The sequence below is a fragment of the Oncorhynchus clarkii genome, chromosome 1 (genome assembly GCF_045791955.1).
Source record: "Oncorhynchus clarkii lewisi isolate Uvic-CL-2024 chromosome 1, UVic_Ocla_1.0, whole genome shotgun sequence".
NCBI classification, from domain to species: domain Eukaryota; kingdom Metazoa; phylum Chordata; class Actinopteri; order Salmoniformes; family Salmonidae; genus Oncorhynchus; species Oncorhynchus clarkii.
The window spans coordinates 2,017,391-2,038,835 of NC_092147.1; the positions used below are offsets into that span (position 1 = coordinate 2,017,391).

At 43.3% G+C, this 21,445-nt stretch overlaps 1 protein-coding gene across 1 annotated transcript in view; it reads left to right on the forward strand.

Annotated features, from left to right (window-relative positions):
• LOC139413964 (ATPase phospholipid transporting 10A) overlaps positions 1-21,445 on the forward strand; it is a 148,036-nt gene that overhangs the window by 28,981 nt on the left and 97,610 nt on the right. The window contains exons 3-7 of the mRNA XM_071161883.1: positions 4,495-4,580; positions 11,095-11,201; positions 11,810-11,941; positions 14,005-14,135; positions 21,033-21,285. Coding sequence (XP_071017984.1) covers positions 4,495-4,580; positions 11,095-11,201; positions 11,810-11,941; positions 14,005-14,135; positions 21,033-21,285 — 709 coding nt within the window. The remainder of the gene's footprint in view (positions 1-4,494; positions 4,581-11,094; positions 11,202-11,809; positions 11,942-14,004; positions 14,136-21,032; positions 21,286-21,445) is intronic.

The following is a 21,445-nucleotide window of genomic DNA, read 5'->3' on the forward strand; positions in this document are numbered from 1 at the left end:
TAACACCCCGGCCATCCTACAATCTAAGCTTGATGCCCTCAATCTCACACAAATTATCAATGAACCTACCAGGTACAACCCCAAATCACAGGCACCCTCATATATCTCATCCTAACCAACCTGCCCTCCAAATACACCTCTGCTGTCTTCAACCAAGATCTCAGCGATCACTGCCTCATTGCCTGCATCCGTAATGGGTCAGCGGTCAAACGACCTCCACTCATCACTGTCAAACGCTCCCTGAAACACTTCAGCGAGCAGGCCTTTCTAATCGACCTGGCCGGGGTATCCTGGAAGGATATTGACCTCATCCCGTCAGTAGAGGATGCCTGGTTATTTAAAAACAATGCCTTCCTCACCATCTTAAATAAGCATGCCCCATTCAAGAAATGTAGAACCAGGAACAGATATAGCCCTTGGTTCTCTCCAGACCTGAGTGCTCTTAACCAACACAAAAACATCCTATGGCGTTCTGCATTAGCATCGAACAGCCCCCGTGATATGCAACTTTTCAGGGAAGCTAGAAATCAATATACACAGGCAGTTAGAAAAGCCAAGGCTAGCTTTTTTAAGCAGACATTTGCTTCCTGCAACACAAACTCAAAAAAGTTAATCACACGCTGTTGTTGCTGTGTATTATCTATCCTGTTGACTCATCACACGCTGCTGCTACTGTGTATTATCTATCCTATTGACTCATCACACGCTGCTGCTACTATGTATTATCTATCATGTTGACTCATCACATATGCTACTGTGTATTATCTATCCTGTTGACTCACCACACGCTGCTGCTACTGTGTATTATCTATCCTGTTGACTCATCACATATGCTACTGTGTATTATCTATCCTGTTGACTCACCACACGCTGCTGCTACTGTGTATTATCTATCCTGTTGACTCATCACATATGCTACTGTGTATTATCTATCCTGTTGACTCATCACATATGCTACTGTGTATTATCTATCCTGTTGACTCACCACACGCTGCTGCTACTGTGTATTATCTATCCTGTTGACTCATCACACGCTGTTGTTGCTGTGTATTATCTATCCTGTTGACTCATCACATATGCTACTGTGTATTATCTATCCTGTTGACTCACCACACGCTGCTACTACTGTGTATTATCTATCCTGTTGACTCATCACATATGCTACTGCTACTGTGTATTATCTATCCTGTTGACTCATCACATACGCTGCTGCTGCTACTGTGTATTATCTATCCTGTTGACTCATCACACACTGCTGCTACTGTGTATTATCTATCCTGTTGACTCATCACATACGCTGCTGCTGCTACTGTGTATTATCTATCCTGTTGACTCATCACACACTGCTGCTACTGTGTATTATCTATCCTGTTGACTCATCACACGCTGCTGCTACTGTGTATTATCTATCCTGTTGACTCATCACATACGCTGCTGCTGCTGTGTATTATCTATCCTGTTGACTCATCACATATGCTACTGTGTATTATCTATCCTGTTGACTCCTCACATACACTGCTACTGTGTATTATCTATCCTGTTGACTCATCACACACTGCTGCTGGTGTGTATTATCTATCCTGTTGACTCCTCACATATGCTACTGTGTATTATCTATCCTGTTGACTCATCACACGCTGCTGTTACATATGCTATCACACGCTGCTGTATTATTATCTATCCTGTTGACTCATCACACACTGCTGCTGCTGTGTATTATCTATCCTGTTGACTCCTCACATACTGTTACTGTGTATTATCTATCATGTTGCTTAGTCACTTAATTCCTATTACAGTATATGTACATATCTACCTCACTCCCCTTCACATCGATTCAGTACTGTGTATATCACCATGTTATTACCTGGTACTCTGTGTATATAGCCATGTTATTACATGGTACTTCCTGTAAATAGCCATGTTATTACCTGGTACTTCCTGCACACACTGCTGCTACTGTACTTCCTGTATTGTTATTACCTGGTACTTCCTGTATATAGCCATGTTATTACCTGTTACTCCCTGTATATAGCCATGTTACTTAATTCCTAGTTACAGTATATGTACTCTATAGAGCTGTTATTACCTCTCTGTGTACCATGTTATTACCCTTCCTGTATATAGCCATGTTATTACATCGATTAGCCAGTACTGTGTATATCACCATGTTATATACCTGGTACTCTGTGTATATAGCCATGTTATTGTTACCTGGTATGGTACTTCCTGTATATATAGCCATGTTATTACCTGGTACTCCCTGTATATAGCCATGTTATTACCTGGTACTCCCTGTATCTAACCATGTTATTACCTGGTACTCCCTGTATATAACCATGTTATTACCTGGTACTCCCTGTATATAACCATGTTATTACCTGGTACTCCCGGTATATAACCATGTTATTACCTGCTACTCCCGGTATATAACCATGTTATTACCTGGTACTCCCTGTATATAACCATGTTATTACCTGGTACTCCCTGTATATAACCATGTTATTACCTGGTACTCCCTGTATATAACCATGTTATTACCTGGTACTCCCTGTATATAGCCATGTTATTACCTGGTACTCCCTGTATATAGCCATGTTATTACCTGGTACTCCCTGTATAGAGCCATGCTATTACCTGGTAGTCCCTGTATAGAGCCATGTTATTACCTGGTACTCTGTGTATATTACCATGTTATCGTTACTCACTGTGTATTTATTATTATGAGTTATACTTGTTTATTATTATTTTTCTATATTATTTCTCTCTGCAGTGTTGAGAAGGGCCCGTCAGTACCATTTCATTGTTACTCTACACCTGTTGTTTATCAAGCATGTGACAAATTAAATTGGAGTGGATTTTAACACCTTGATGAAACTTTGTTTCTCCTTGCTGAAACAAGAAAACACGTCTTCCGCGGCATAGGCAATGTGCCCCACAATGCAGCAGTAGCTGCAACACACACAGAATTAGAATGAATAGAATGGGCTTGAAAGTTGTAACCTCTAACCTTGGAAATTTGCCTTGTAAACTCATGGGTACACGCTCAATGGCTGCCTGGTATTGTGATGCAATAATTTCCATGGTAATGTAGAATGTTCATTCAAGTGATTTAAAAAAAACAAACTGATGTGGCTCGTCCAATGTAATGTTAGTTGAGTTGAATCAACAAATCACAGCATGGATTTGACTTCCTGCTTCGGTACACTCACGATGGCCGCCTGTCCACCCATTATGACATCAATGACTTGAAAGGGAATTCCCGTTCTATTCATTTGGTTTCAATCCCATTTTACATGCAGTCTGAATGGGTATTACGATGCCCGTGGTCATTTGGCTGGCCGATTACCGTCATCCAAAATTACATGTCTGTTACAGTCCTACAAAGGTGTGAAAAAGTCACATCCACCTGTATTGTCTCGCCATAACTAAAATATTATTTGTTTGGGAGTTGACTGTAGCTCACTCCAATGTGATGAAGAGACTACTTCTACCCCCCCCCCCCCACACTATATGGAATAGGGTACCATTTTAAAGTTGCAGACGTTTTTATCTTAATATCAAATCATTTCTGGGTAACAATTAAGTAACTTTGTTTTTCAATTAAAATGTAAAAAAATAAACAAATCGCTTCTTAGCAAAGAGCGATTTCTCAAGCAAGAGTTTTTTTTTTGTTGTTGCTAGGACTGTCTGGAAGTGGTCTGAGTGGGAAGGGGAAATAATGAAAACTAGCTGTTATTGGCACAGTTTTACAACTCTTTCTTATTGGTCTATTACAAATTTACCGCATGGTGATGTCACCAGGCAAGCGAAAACTCCCTCCAATCAAAACAGGCTGACAATTCAGGTAGTCCTTTCAAACAGCTCTTACACTAAACAAGGGCATTGTCATTTTCACAGTAAGACACAGGCAAATCACATTTTTGACTAAACTGGGCATTTTAAGACGTAACCATAGAGTCGACCTCTGACATGAAGATTCTAGAACCTAATGATGCTGTCCATGTGAACCAACATTCCACACAGACTAGCGTTGCATTTTGACAAGCTTCTCGGTACACTGACACTAGCTTTATTGTTTACTCAGGTCTCACACCGATTTGATAAGAATGCTTTTCGATTCCTCTTCTACCCTATATAACCTTTACCATCTGAGAGACCAGGGGCTGTATTCACAGTCGGAGTATGAGTGCTGATTCAGGATCAGTTTTATCTGGGATCATAATAAATATGATTATATGGACAGGGAGTACCTGATCCTAGATCAGCACTCCTTCTCTAGGACTGTGAATACAGGCCTGTTTTCTCTGGTTCTGACGACTCTGCCTCGATTTCACTCTCACTTGTACACATTTTGGATTCCTTTTAGAAATCAATGAAAATGAAATGACCTACAGAAGAGATGTGGTTTATTGATGAATAGACGTGCATATATCAGAGGTTAGTTGTTTTTAATAAAGGACAGAATTACTAAGTAAAATGTGTATTGTTCTACAGGATTGTGATTTTGACCCGTCCAAATACAACAGCGTCATAGAATGTGAGAAGCCTAACAATGACCTGGCCAGGTTCCGTGGCTACATGTGAGTACGCCTTCATTCTCTTACGTTTATACTACTCAACTTATACTCTTCTCCTACTCTTCTTCTTCATCGTGTCTTGTCTTTTTATTACAGAGAGAGGTTATTTTAATATTGATAGACATCATATGGATAAAAACTACTTCAGTGAGCTGCATTTAATCATAATAAATTACATCTGGTTATCCGTTCCAGTTGCTCTTTCTGCATTGTGCAGAGATGATGGTGGGTAAAAGTTGATTAGGAACTGGAATCAAACTAACTGGAGGAATGGATGTTTCTGACCCGCACACGAGCTATGTCTCAAGTGGCACCCTATTCCCTATATACAGTAGTGCACTACTTTAGACCCTGTGCACTATATAGGCAATAGGGTGCCACTACCATTACCACCATTACCACTACCATTACCACCATTACCAATACCATTACCACAATTACTACCACTACTACCACCACCACTACTACCACCACCACCACTACTACCACCACCACTACCACTACCACCACTACCACCACCACTATCACTACCACCGCTACCACCACCACTATCACTACCACCCCTACTACCACCACCACTATCACTACCACTACCACCACTACCACCACCACCACTACCACCACCACTATCACTACCACCCCTACCACCACTATCACCACCAACACCACTACCACTACCACCACTATCACTACCACCACCACTACCACCACTATCACCACTACCACTACCACCACCACCACTACCACTACCACCACTACCACTACCACCACTATCACTACCACCGCTACCACCACCCCTACCACTACTATCACTACCACCACCACCACTATCACTACCACTCCCACCACTATCACTACCACCACTACCACCACCATTATCACTACTACCACTATCACTACCACCACTACCACTATCATCACCACCACTATCACTATCACCACCACCCCTACCACTATCACCACTACCACTACCACCACCACCCCTACCACTACCACCACTATCACTACCACCACTATCACTACCACCACTACCACCATCACTATTACTACCACCACTATCACTACCACCACCACCATCACTACCACCCCCACCACTACCACCACCACTATCACTACTACCACTATCACCCCCACCACTACCACCACCACTACCACAACTACCACTATCATCACCACCACTATCACTATCATCACTATCACCACTATCACTATCACCACCACCACTATCACTATCACCACCACCACTATCACTATCATCACCACCACTATTACTATCACCACCACCACCACCACTATCACTATCGCCACCACCACTATCACTATCACCACCACTATCACCACCACTACTACCACTACCACCACTATCACTACCACCACTACCACCACCACTATTACTACCACCCCTACCACTACCACCACTATCACTACCACTACTATCACTACCACTCCCACCACTATCACTACCACCACCACCACTACCACCACCACTACCACTATCATCACCACCACTATCACTATCACCACCACCACTATCACTATCACCACCACCACCCCTACCACTATCACCACTACCACTACCACCACTATCACTACCACCACTACCACCACTATCACTACCACCACTACCACCACTACCACCACTATCACTACCACCACCACCACCACTATCACTACCACCCCCACCACTACCACCACCACTATCACTACTACCACTATCACTACTACCATCACCACTATTACTATCACCACCACTACCACAACTACCACTATCATCACCACCACTATCACTATCACCACCACCACTATCACTATCATCACCACCACTACCACTATCACCACTACCACCACCACCACCCCTACCACTACCACCCCTACCACCACTATCACTACCACCACTATCACTACCACAACTACCACCACCACTACCACCACCACTATCACTACTACCACTATCACTATCACTACCATCACCACTATTACTATCACCACCACCACTACCACCACTATCACTATCAACACCACCACTATCACTATCACCACCACCACTATCACTATCATCACCACCACTACCACTATCACCACCACCACTATCACTATCACCACCACTATCACTATCACTATCACCACCACCACTATCACTATCATCACCACCACTATCACTATCACCACCACCACTATCACTTTCGCCACCACCACTATCACTATCACCACCACTATCACCACCACCACCACTGCTACCACTATCACCACTATCACTATCACCACCACCACTATCACCACCACTATCACTATCATCACCACCACTATCACTACCACCACTATCACCACTACCACTATCACTACCACCCCTACCACTACCACCACCACCACCCCTACCACTACCACCCCTACCACCACTATCACTACCACCACTATCACTACCACAACTACCACCACCACTACCACCACCACTATCACTACTACCACTATCACTACCACCACTACCACCACCACTACCACCACTATCACTATCAACACCACCACTATCACCACCACCACTATCACTATCAACACCACCACTATCACCACCACCACTATCACTATCATCACCACCACTATCACTATCATCACTATCACCACTACCACTATCACTACCACCACTACCACCACCACCACCCCTACCACTACCACCCCTATCACTATCACCACTATCACCACCACCACTATCACGATCACCACTATCACTATCACCACTATCACTATCACCACCACTATCACTATCACCACCGCTATCACTATCGCCACCGCTATCACTATCACCACCGCTATCACTATCACCACCGCTATCACTACCACCATCACTATCACTACCACCACCACTATCACCACCACTAACACTATCACCACCATCACTATCACCACCACCACTATCACTATCACCACCACCACTACCACTACCACCACCACCACCCCTACCACTACCACCCCTACCACCACTATCACTACCACCACTATCACTACCACAACTACCACCACCACTACCACCACCACTATCACTACTACCACTATCACTACCACCACTACCACCACCACTACCACCACTATCACTATCAACACCACCACTATCACCACCACCACTATCACTATCAACACCACCACTATCACCACCACCACTATCACTATCATCACCACCACTATCACTATCATCACTATCACCACTACCACTATCACTACCACCACTACCACCACCACCACCCCTACCACTACCACCCCTATCACTATCACCACTATCACCACCACCACTATCACGATCACCACTATCACTATCACCACTATCACTATCACCACCACTATCACTATCACCACCGCTATCACTATCACCACCGCTATCACTATCACCACCGCTATCACTATCACCGCCGCTATCACTATCACCACTATCACTACCACCATCACTATCACTACCACCACCACTATCACCACCACTAACACTATCACCACTATCACCACCACCACTATCACTATCACCACCACCACTATCACCACCACTATCACTATCATCACCACCACTATCACTACCACCACTATCACCACTACCACTATCACTACCACCACTACCACTACTACCACCACCACCACCCCTACCACTACCACCCCTACCACCACTATCACTACCACCACTATCACTACCACAACTACCACCACCACTATCACTACTACCACTATCACTACCACTATCACTACCATCACCACTATTACTATCACCACCACCACTACCACCACTATCACTATCAACACTATCACTATCACCACCACCACTATCACTATCAACACCACCACTATCACTATCACCACCACTATCACCACTATCACTATCATCACCACCACTCTCACTATCATCACCACCACTATCACTATCACCACTACCACTATCACTACCACCACTACCACCACCACCACCCCTACCACAATCACCACTATCACTATCACCACTATCACTATCACCACTATCACTATCACCACCACTATCACTATCACCACTATCACTATCACCACCGCTATCACTATCACCACCACTATCACTACCACCATCACTATCACTACCACCATCACTATCACTACCACCATCACTATCACTACCACCACCATTATCACCACTATCACTACCACCACTATCACTATCACCACCGCTATCACTATCACCACCACTATCACTATCACAACCACCGCCACTATCACCACCGCTATCACTATCACCACCACTATCACTATCACCACTATCACTACCACCATCACTATCACTGCCACCATCACTATCACTACCACCACCATTATCACCACTATCACTACCACCACCACTACCATCACCACCACTATCACTATCACCACTATCACTATCACCACCGCTATCACTATCACCACTATCACTATCACTACCACCACCACTATCACCACGATCACTACCACCACCACTACCATCACCACCTCTATCACCACTATCACTATCACCACCATCACCACCACCACTATCACTACCACCACTACTATCTCACTACCACTACCACCACTATCACTATCACTACCACCACTATCACCACCACCACTACTACCATTAATACTACATTGCCATCACCACCACTACCATTACCACCACCATTACTACCATTACTACTACCATTACCACCACCATTACTTCCATTACTACTACCACTAACATTACCACCAATACTTCCATTACTACCATTACTATTTCCATTTCCACCATTACCACTACCATTACTACCACCACTACTACAGCCTCTATAGAGTTACTGTAGAGAACAGTGTTACTGACTACTACAGCCTCTATAGTGTTACTGACTACTGCAGCCTCTATAGTGTTACTGACTACTGCAGCCTCTATAGTGTTACTGACTACTGCAGCCTCTATAGTGTTACTGACTACTACAGCCTCTATAGTGTTACTGACTACGACAGTCTCTACAGTGTTACTGACTATTACAGCCTCTATAGTGTTACTGACTACTACAGCCTCTATAGTGTTACTGACTACTACAGCCACTAGTGTTACTGGCTACTACATCCTCTATAGAGTTACTGACTACTACAGGCTCTACAGTGTTATTGACTAATACAGCTTCTATAGAGTTACTGTAGAGAACAGTGTTACTGACTACTACAGCTTCTATAGTGTTACTTACTACTACAGCCTCTATAGTGATAGACTACTACAGCCTCTATAGAGTTACTGTAGAGAACAGTGTTACTGACTATTACAGCCTCTATAGTGTTACTGACTACTGCAGCCTCTATAGTGTTACTGACTACTACAGCCTCTATAGTGTTACTGACTACTATAGCCTCTATAGTGTTACTGACTACTATAGTCTCTATAGTGTTACTGACTACTATAGCCTCTATAGTGTTACTGACTACTATAGCCTCTATAGTGTTACTGACTATTACAGCCTCTATAGTGTTACTGACTACTGCAGCCTCTATAGTGTTACTGACTACTATAGCCTCTATAGTGTTACTGACTACGACAGCCTCTATAGTGTTACTGACTACTGCAGCCTCTATAGTGTTACTGACTACTATAGCCTCTATAGTGTTACTGACTACGACAGTCTCTACAGTGTTACTGACTATTACAGCCTCTATAGTGTTACTGACTACTACAGCCTCTATAGTGTTACTGACTACTACAGCCACTAGTGTTACTGGCTACTACATCCTCTATAGAGTTACTGACTACTACAGGCTCTACAGTGTTATTGACTAATACAGCTTCTATAGAGTTACTGTAGAGAACAGTGTTACTGACTACTACAGCTTCTATAGTGTTACTTACTACTACAGCCTCTATAGTGATAGACTACTACAGCCTCTATAGAGTTACTGTAGAGAACAGTGTTACTGACTATTACAGCCTCTATAGTGTTACTGACTACTGCAGCCTCTATAGTGTTACTGACTACTTCAGCCTCTATAGTGTTACTGACTACTACAGCCTCTATAGTGTTACTGACTACTACAGCCTCTATAGTGTTACTGACTACTACAGCCTCTATAGTGTTACTGACTACTTCAGCCTCTATAGTGTTACTGACTACTACAGCCTCTATAGTGTTACTGACTACTACAGCCTCTATAGTGTTACTGACTACTACAGCCTCTATAGAGTGTTACTGACTACTACAGCCTCTACAGTGTTACTGACTACTTCAGCCTCTATAGTGTTACTGACTACTACAGCCTCTACGGTGTTACTGACTACTACAGCCTCTACAGTGTTAAGTGCCTTCTAAGGAAAGACCACAATGCATTGCAGCATGAAGATCTATCGAGCTGTTCAGTGCAACACACACACACAGGTGGTCTGAGTTCAGAGGAATGTTACGTGTTGATGGGACCTTTGCAGTCAAAGGTCTTTTTTATAATATGCAGATTATTCTAGAGGAATTGATCATATGTACATTTTGTGTCTCCTAGTCATCCAGTGATATTGAATGCTCTGTATCTTGTCTGTGAACAGTACCCATCGCAGTGGAAGGAGAGATGGCCTGTACAAAGACAACTTGCTGCTGAGGGGCTGTACCATCCGCAATACAGAGGAGTGTGTGGGGATCGTCATCTACGCAGGTAAACACCCCGGCTCTTTCCTTTCTCCTTACCTCCTTACCTCCTTACCTCCCAATCACAATGCATTGGAGGACACGGTCAAGGAGGTAAGGCAGCCCGATATACACCCTGGCTCTCTCTCAAATGAGTCTTTCCTCAGTTCCTCTCATCCTCTCACCTCCTTCTCAAAACGCATTGGAGGAAAAGGTTTGAGAGGCGCGACCTTGACCGATCATCTCCTCCAATGGGGTTTAGAAGCGAGCAAGGAGAGGAGGAGCCTCTGTTTCGCACCCTGTCTGGCTCCATATCCATAGTGTCTGAGGCGGAGTGCTGATCTGAGATCTGTCCCTATAATCCTATTCATTATGATCTAGAAGGAAAACTGATCTAAGATCTGTCCATATAATCCTATTGATTATGCTCTAGAAGGAAAACTGATCTAAGATCTGTCCATATAATCCTATTCATTATGATCTAGAAGAAAAACTGATCTAAGATCTGTCCATATAATCCTATTCATTATGATCTAGAAGGAAAACTGATCTGAGACCAGCACCTACTCTGAGCTGCTTTGTGGATTCTGGCCCTGTACTGTATGAACTGTATGTTAACAGCCAGTTGTGTTGTAGGTCACGAGACTAAAGCCATGCTGAACAACAACGGCCCTCGCTACAAACGCAGTAAACTGGAGAAACAGATGAACGTGGACGTGGGCTGGTGCGTCATCATCCTATTGGTCATGTGCCTGCTCTCTGCTATCGGTACGTATCTCAATATAGTACTGCTGTGAGGTAAACTACGTTCCCCAAAGAGCTGAAGGGATTTAAGTCAGACAGTCCTGTGGAAATCTATTGGCACGTAGAGGATGTCCTCTACAAAACGGACTCCTGTTTTTGAAAGAGTTCCAACATACAAACAACAAAAAGAAACGTCCTCTCACTGTCAACTGCGTTTATTTTCAGCAAACTTAACACGTGTAAATATTTCCATGAACATAACAAGATTCAACAACAGCGGCAGGGTACAACAGCGGCAGTGGTTAGAGCGTTGGACTAGGAACCAAAAGGTTGCAAGTTCAAATCCCCGAGCAGACAAGGTTCAAATCTGTCGTTCTGCCCCTGAACAAGGCAGTTGACACACTGTTTCTAGGCCGTCATTGAAAATAAGAATGTTCTTAACTGACTTTCAAATAACTGAGACCTAAACTGAGCAAGTGATTGATTTTGTCCCTGAACAATGGGGGGGGGTCAAAATCCAAAGTAACATGAGCCTGCAGGAAGTGTACCACATGAGGGAGGAGGATTTCTTCCCTGTAACACACAGCGTTGAGATTTCCTGCAATGACAAGCTCAGTCCGATGATGCTGTGACACACCGCCCCAGACCATGACGGACCCTCCACCTCCAAATAGATCCCGCTCCAGAGTACAGGCCTCGGTGTAACGCTCATTCCTTTGACGATAAACGCAAATCCGACCATCACCCCTGGTGAGACAAAACCGTGACTCGTCAGTGAAGAGCACTTTTTGCCAGTCCTGTCTGGTCCAGCAATGGTGGGTTTGTGCCCATAGGTGACGTTGTTGCCGGTGATGTCTGGTGAGGACCTGCCTTACAACATGGCTACAAGCCCTCAGTCCAGCCTCTCTGTCTGAGCACTGATAGGCGACGTTGATGCCGATGATGTCTGATAAATACCTGCCTTACAGCAGGCCTACAAGCCCTCAGTCCAGCCTCTCTCAGCGTATTGTGGACAGTCTGAGCACTGATGGAGGGATTGTGCATTCCTGGTGTAACTCGGGCAGTTGTTGGTGCCATCCTGTACCTGTCCCGCAGGTGTGATGTTTGGATGTACTGACCCTGTGCAGGTGTTGTTACACGTGGTCTGCCATTGCGAGGGCGATCAGCTGTCCGTCCTGTCTCCCTGTAGCGCTGTCTTAGGCGTCTCACAGTACGGACATTGCAATTTATTGCCCTCGCCACATCTGCAGTCCTCATGCCTCCTTGCAGCATGCCTAAGGCATGTTCACACAGATGAGCTGGGCTCCTGGGCATCTTTCTTTTGGTCTTTTTTAGAGTCAGGAGAAAGGCCTCTTTAGTGTCCTAAGTTTTCATAACTGTGACCCTAATTGCCTACCGTCTGTAAGCTGTTAGTGTGTTAACGACGGTTCCACAGGTGCATGTTCATTAATTGTTTAATGTTCATTGAACAAGCCTGGGAAACAGTGTTTAAACTCAATCAACAAACATGGACGTAGAATATATACATAACAGCCTGTAACAAGGCCACAAACATGGACGTAGAATATATACATAACAGCCTGTAACAAGGCCACAAACATGGACGTAGAATATATACATAACAGCCTGTAACAAGGCCACAAACATGGACGTAGAATATATACATAACAGCCTGTAACAAGGCCACAAACATGGACGTAGAATATATACATAACAGCCTGTAACAAGGCCACAAACATGGACGTAGAATATATACATAACAGCCTGTAACAAGGCCACAAACATGGACGTAGAATATATACATAACAGCCTGTAACAAGGCCACAAACATGGACGTAGAATATATACATAACAGCCTGTAACAAGGCCACAAACATGGACGTAGAATATATACATAACAGCCTGTAACAAGGCCACAAACATGGACGTAGAATATATACATAACAGCCTGTAACAAGGCCACTTCTTTTCTAGCTGTCATGACCTGACCTGAATTTGATTTAATTGATTTGACCTAATTAACCTGTTGATTCTCCAGGGTTGTGGATGTAGTTAGTCTATAATGACCTTTGACCTTGTTGTGTTAGGTCATGGCTTGTGGATGTATCAGTACGGAGATAAGAGACCCGTGTTTGATGTCCTTAGTCCTGAAGGAGCCGAGCTGTCACCTGTCCTGTCTGCCGTCTATCTCTTCCTCACCATGATCATCGTCTTTCAGGTACGCCCTCTCTATTCTATTCAATTCGCTCTCACTCCCTCTCGACCAATGGGCTTTAATTGGCATGGAAAACATACACTGAGTGTACAACACATTAAGAATAAATCAAATCAATGTTTATTTGTCACGTGCGCTGAATATACAGTGAAATGCTGAATATAACAGGTGTAGTAGACCTCACAGTGAAATGCTGAATACAACAGGTGTAGTAGACCTCACAGTGAAATGCTGAATACAACAGGTGTAGTAGACCTCACAGTGAAATGCTTAATACAACAGGTGTAGTAGACCTCACAGTGAAATGCTGAATACAACAGTTGTAGTAGACCTTACAGTGAAATGCTGAATACAACAGGTGTAGTAGACCTCACAGTGAAATGCTGAATACAACAGGTGTAGTAGACCTTACAGTGAAATGCTGAATACAACAGGTGTAGTAGACCTTACAGTGAAATGCTTAATACAACAGGTGTAGTAGACCTCACAGTGAAATGCTGAATACAACAGGTGTAGTAGACCTTACAGTGAAATGCTGAATACAACAGGTGTAATAGACCTTACAGTGAAATGCTGAATACAACAGGTGTAGTAGACCTCACAGTGAAATGCTGAATATAACAGGTGTAGTAGACCTCACAGTGAAATGCTGAATACAACAGGTGTAGTAGACCTCACAGTGAAATGCTGAATACAACAGGTGTAGTAGACCCTACAGTGAAATGCTGAATACAACAGGTGTAGTAGACCTCACAGTGAAATGCTGAATACAACAGGTGTAGTAGACCTTACAGTGAAATGCTGAATACAACAGGTGTAGTAGACCTCACAGTGAAATGCTGAATACAACAGGTGTAGTAGACCCTACAGTGAAATGCTGAATACAACAGGTGTAGTAGACCTTACAGTGAAATGCTGAATACAACAGGTGTAGTAGACCTTACAGTGAAATGCTGAATACAACAGGTGTAGTAGACCTTACAGTGAAATGCTGAATACAACAGGTGTAGTAGACCTCACAGTGAAATGCTGAATACAACAGGTGTAGTAGACCTCACAGTGAAATGCTGAATACAACAGGTGTAGTAGACCTTACAGTGAAATGCTGAACACAACAGGTGTAGTAGACCTTACAGTGAAATGCCGAATACAACAGGTGTAGTAGACCTCACAGTGAAATGCTGAATACAACAGGTGTAGTAGACCTTACAGTGAAATGCTGCACACAACAGGTGTAGTAGACCTTACAGTGAAATGCTGAATACAACAGGTGTAGTAGACCTTACAGTGAAATGCTGAACACAACAGGTGTAGTAGACCTTACAGTGAAATGCTGAATACAACAGGTGTAGTAGACCTCACAGTGAAATGCTGAATACAACAGGTGTAGTAGACCTTACAGTGAAATGCTGAATACAACAGGTGTAGTAGACCTTACAGTGAAATGCTGAATACAACAGGTGTAGTAGACCTTACAGTGAAATGCTGAATACAACAGGTGTAGTAGACCTTACAGTGAAACGCTTCCTTACAGGCTCTAACCAATAGTGCAAAAAAGGTATTAGGTGAACAATAAGTAGGTAAAGAAATAAAACAACAGTAAAAAGAGAGGCTATATACAGTAGAGAGGCTATATACAGTAGAGAGGCTATATACAGTAGAGAGGCTATATACAGTAGAGAGGCTATATACAGTAGAGAGGCTATATACAGTAGAGGCTATATGCAGTAGCGAGGCTTCATACAGTAGAGAGGCTATATACAGTAGAGAGGTTATATACAGTAGCGAGGTTATATACAGTAGCGAGGCTATATACAGTAGCGAGGCTATATACAGTAGAGAGGCTATATACAGTAGAGGCTATATACAGTAGAGACTATATACTGTAGAGAGGCTATATACAGTAGAGACATATACAGTAGAGAGGCTATATACAGTAGAGAGGCTATATACAGTAGAGAGGCTATATACAGTAGCGAGGCTATATACAGTAGCGAGGCTATATACAGTAGAGAGGCTGTATACAGTAGCGAGGCTATATACAGTAGAGAGGCTATATACAGTAGCGAGGCTATATACAGTAGAGATGCTATATACAGTAGAGAGGCTACATACAGTAGAGAGGCTACATACAGTAGAGAGGCTACATACAGTAGAGAGGCTACATACAGTAGAGAGGCTATATACAGTAGAGAGGCTATATACAGACATCGGTTAGTCAGGCTGATTGAGGTAGTATGTACATGTAGATATGGTTAAAGTGACTATGCATACAATGCCTTGCGAAAGTATTCGGCCCCCTTGAACTTTGCGACCTTTTGCCACATTTCAGGCTTCAAACATAAAGATATAAAACTGTATTTTTTTTGAGAAGAATCAACAACAAGTGGGACACAATCATGAAGTGGAACGACATTTATTGGATATTTCAAACTTTTTTAACAAATCAAAAACGGAAAAATTGTGCGTGCAAATATTTGTTCTTCACTGGTTGACCTTTTCTTGTGGCAACAGGGCACATCTTGCTGCTGTGATTCACCCAATAAATATGGGAGTTTATCAAAATTGGATTTGTTTTCTAAGGTCTGAGTGGGTCTGGGTAATCTGAGGGAAATATGTCTCTCTAGTATGATCATACATTTGGCAGTAGGTTAGGGATAGAATAGAACTTTATTGTCCATCCAGGTTGGACATTTATCCTTTTGCATCACCTTCCATTAAAAGGATCCCATCCACATTTAAATTCAGTCCCAACGTATAAACGAACAACATAGAGGACATTGATGTATTCACTCACAACCGACCACTGTTCCAACTGCATTAGATAGAGAAGGTCATACAGTAGCAGTCAACAGTTTGGACACACCTACTCAAGGGTTTTTCTTTATTTTTCCTATTTTCTACATTGTAGAATAATAATGAAGACATCAAAACTCTGAAATAACACATATGGAATCATGTAGTAACCAAAAACATTGTTCAACAAATCAAAATATATTTGAGATTCTTCAAAGTAGCCACTCTTAGCCTTCTAAATGAGAATTGTGTTACATGGAAACTTGTGCCCAGTCAGTAGCGACGACCACGTGAGCTCAGAGTTCATGTCAACATGATGGAACCGCCTTTCCAACCAGAGTGCTTAAAAGGACTCGCTAACGACATTTACATTAGACCAAAACATGCCGGCATGTAAAGTAGTGTTAGCTGTACCCTGAATAATCAACCATTGACACAGAGAACGTGAGGATGTGGTCCACACGCTGAAATGGTCAAAACTACAAGATCAGACAGCGTGGTGGCTAAGACCCTCTGAAACTCTCGACGATTGAAGAAGGTAAAGACACTAGACCAAACATTCAGTCTGCAACTGGGTATGTACAGTAGTCTAGGACATTCAACCAAAGACGAGAGTGTAGATAATTTCCCCCTCACCACCGTGTGGTATCCATTCTAAGTATCCATTCTAAGAACACTCCAAGACAAAAAAGCCTATAACTAAGGACACTGTGACCCCTGGTGGACAACCAGAGAATTACACCAAACTACTCCCCATAGACAGATTGAGTGGTTTCAACAGAGACTACAGAGAAAGACATCTATGCATAAATATATATTGCATTTGTAATCCGAATGAGCGGTTGTTAGGGTGCTAAAAATTCTGGCTACAGTGAATGTTTCTTCTTGGCCACGGGCATTCTGAAGCGCCGGCCAGAGGGACGCCTCTGCAACTGAGGGTGTAGAGAGTGGGAGGGGTCGCCAACAAAGTGCAGCTCAGTTTCTACCTATAAATTGTGCCCCCTTAGTATGGTAGAACCCTTAATGTCCCCTTAGTATGGTAGAACCCTTAATGTCCCCTTAGTATGGTAGAACCCTTAATGTCCCCTTAGTATGGTAGAACCCTTAATGTCCCCTTAGTATGGTAGAACCCTTAATGTCCCCTTAGTATGGTAGAACCCTTAATGTCCCCTTAGTATGGTAGAACCCTTAATGTCCCCTTAGTATGGTAGAACCCTTAATGTCCCCTTAGTATGGTAGAACCCTTAATGCCCCCTTAGTATGGTAGAACCCTTAATGTCCCCTTAGTATGGTAGAACCCTTAATGTCCCCTTAGTATGGTAGAACCCTTAATGTCCCCTTAGTATGGTAGAACCCTTAATGTCCCCTTAGTATGGTAGAACCCTTAATGTCCCCTTAGTATGGTAGAACCCTTAATGTCCCCTTAGTATGGTAGAACCCTTAATGCCCCCTTAGTATGGTAGAACCCTTAATGTCCCCTTGGTATGGTAGAACCCTTAATGTCCCCTTAGTATGGTAGAACCCTTAATGTCCCCTTAGTATGGTAGAACCCTTAATGTCCCCTTAGTATGGTAGAACCCTTAATGCCCCCTTAGTATGGTAGAACCCTAAATTCCCCCTTAGTATGGTAGAACCCTTAATGTCCCCTTAGTATGGTAGAACCCTAAGTGTCCCCTTAGTATGGTAGAACCCTTAATGTCCCCTTAGTATGGTAGAACCCTTAATGTCCCCTTAGTATGGTAGAACCCTTAATGTCCCCTTAGTATGGTAGAACCCTTAATGTCCCCTTAGTATGGTAGAACCCTTAATGTCCCCTTAGTATGGTAGAACCCTTAATGCCCCCTTAGTATGGTAGAACCCTTAATGTCCCCTTAGTATGGTAGAACCCTTAATGTCCCCTTAGTATGGTAGAACCCTTAATGTCCCCTTAGTATGGTAGAACCCTTAATGCCCCCTTAGTATGGTAGAACCCTTAATGCCCCCTTAGTATGGTAGAACCCTTAATGTCCCCTTAGTATGGTAGAACCCTAAGTGTCCCCTTAGTATGGTAGAACCCTTAATGTCCCCTTAGTATGGTAGAACCCTTAATGTCCCCTTAGTATGGTAGAACCCTTAATGTCCCCATGTACCAGCAGCACAAAGTTCAATAAATGTCTCCAGATAAATGTACGTCTTCTATCGGAGTTACATATGACGATGTTGTCTATGTCTTAAGGTGTTAGTCACGTAAATGTCTCCGTCTACAACCTTGTCAGTCACAAGCCACCTCAAGCTTAGTCTCCCACAAAGCTCTGTTTTTGTGTGAAATGGAATCTGTGGTATTTTCTCTCCTGTTCCTAAATGTGTTGATCAGATACAGCGGCAAGAAAAGGTATGTGAACCCTTGGATTTAATAATTAATCAATTTCTGCTGAAATTGGTCTTAACATTTGATCTGATCTTCATCTAGGTCAGAACAATAGACAAACACAGTGTGCTTAAGCTAATAACACACCAACAATTATATGTTCATGTCTTTACTGAACACACCGTGTAAACATTCACAGTGCAGGGTGGGAGAAGTATGTGAACCCTTGGATTTAATAACTGGTTGACCCTCCTTCTTAATCTTAGATCTCTTTTTGTTTGATGGATGGCTCACATCAGGCAGTGCTTCTTGTGAATAGCCAACTCAGGTCAGCTCTAACCAACATCTCCAATCTCGTCTCAATGACTGGACTCCAGGTTAGCGGACTCCTGACTCCAATTAGCTTTTGGAGAAGTCATTAGCCTAGGGGGGTTCACATACTTTTCCCAACCTACACTGTGAATGTTTAAATTATGTATTCAATATAGACGAGAAATACAATTTGTGTGTTATTAGTTTAAGCACACTGTGTGTCTGTTGTGACTTAGATGGTCAGATCACATTTTATGTCAAATGTATGCAGAAATCCAGGTTCTTCCAAATGGTTCACATACTTTTCTTCCAATGTAGATGTCTCCCTTCACATCCCTGTCAGTTACAAGTCACCACAATGATTTTTACAATGTTTCTGCCAAAGACACAGGATGTTGTTCAAATGGTCCATAGGGTGCTGGTCTTAAGTAGCGCACTATATAGGGAATAAGGCTCTGGTCTAAAGTAGTGCACTATATAGGGAATAGGGCTCTGGTCTAAAGTAGTGCACTATATAGGGAATAGGGCTCTGGTCTAAAGTAGTGCACTATATAGGGAATAGGGCTCTGGTCTAAAGTAGTGCACTATATAGGGAATAGGGCTCTAGTCTAAAGTAGTGCACTATATAGGGAATAGGGCTCTGGTCTAAAGTAGTGCACTATATAGGGAATAGGGCTCTGGTCTAAAGTAGTGCACTATATAGGGAATAGGGCTCTGGTCTAAAGTAGTGCACTATATAGGGAATAGGGCTCTAGTCTAAAGTAGTGCACTATATAGGGAATAGGGCTCTGGTCTAAAGTAGTGCACTATATAGGGAATAGGGCTCTGGTCTAAAGTAGTGCACTATATAGGGAATAGGGCTCTGGTCTGAAGTAGTGCACTATATAGGGAATAGGGCTCTGGTCTAAAGTAGTGCACTATATAGGGAATAGGGCCCTGGTCTAAAGTAGTGCACTATATAGGGAATAGGGCTCTGGTCTAAAGTAGTGCACTATGTAGGGAATAGGGCTCTGGTCTAAAGTAGTGCACTACATAGGGAATAGGGCTCTGGTCTAAAGTAGTGCACTATATAGGAAATAGGGCGCTGGTCCTAAGTAGTGCACTATATAGGGAAAAGGGCTCTGGTCCTAAGTAGTGCACTATATAGGGAATAGGGCTCTGGTCCTAAGTAGTGCACTATATAGGGAATAGGGCTCTGGTCTAAAGTAGTGCACTATATAGGGAATAGGGCTCTGGTCTAAAGTAGTGCACTATATAGGGAATAGGGCTCTGGTCCTAAGTAGTGCACTATGTAAGGAATAGTGCTCTGGTCCTAAATAGTGCACTATATAGGGAATAGGGTTCCATTTGGAACACATCCTCAGACTCTGTAATCTGTCCTGCTCTTGTTGTTGTCTCCCTCCAAAAGACGTCTTTGTCTGTAACAGAATCTCTTCCGTCTTTAGGTCCTGATCCCCGTCTCGCTGTTCGTGTCCATAGAGATTGTGAAGATCTGTCAGGTGTATTTCATCCATCAGGACCAAGACCTGTACGATGAGGAGACTGACTCTCATCTGCAGTGTAGAGCTCTGAACATCACCGAAGACCTTGGGCAGATGCAGTACATCTTCTCTGACAAGACCGGAACACTCACAGAGAACAAGATGGTGTTCAGGAGATGTACGGTGGCCGGGGTGGAGTATAGTCACGATGCCAACGGTGAGACCATACTGTGGGGTTACGGTGAGACTGTGGGGTTACGGTGAGACTGTGGGGTTACGGTGAGACTGTGGGGTTACGGTGAGACTGTGGGGTTACGGTGAGACTGTAGGCTTACGGTGAGACTGTAGGCTTACGGTGAGACTGTAGGCTTACGGTG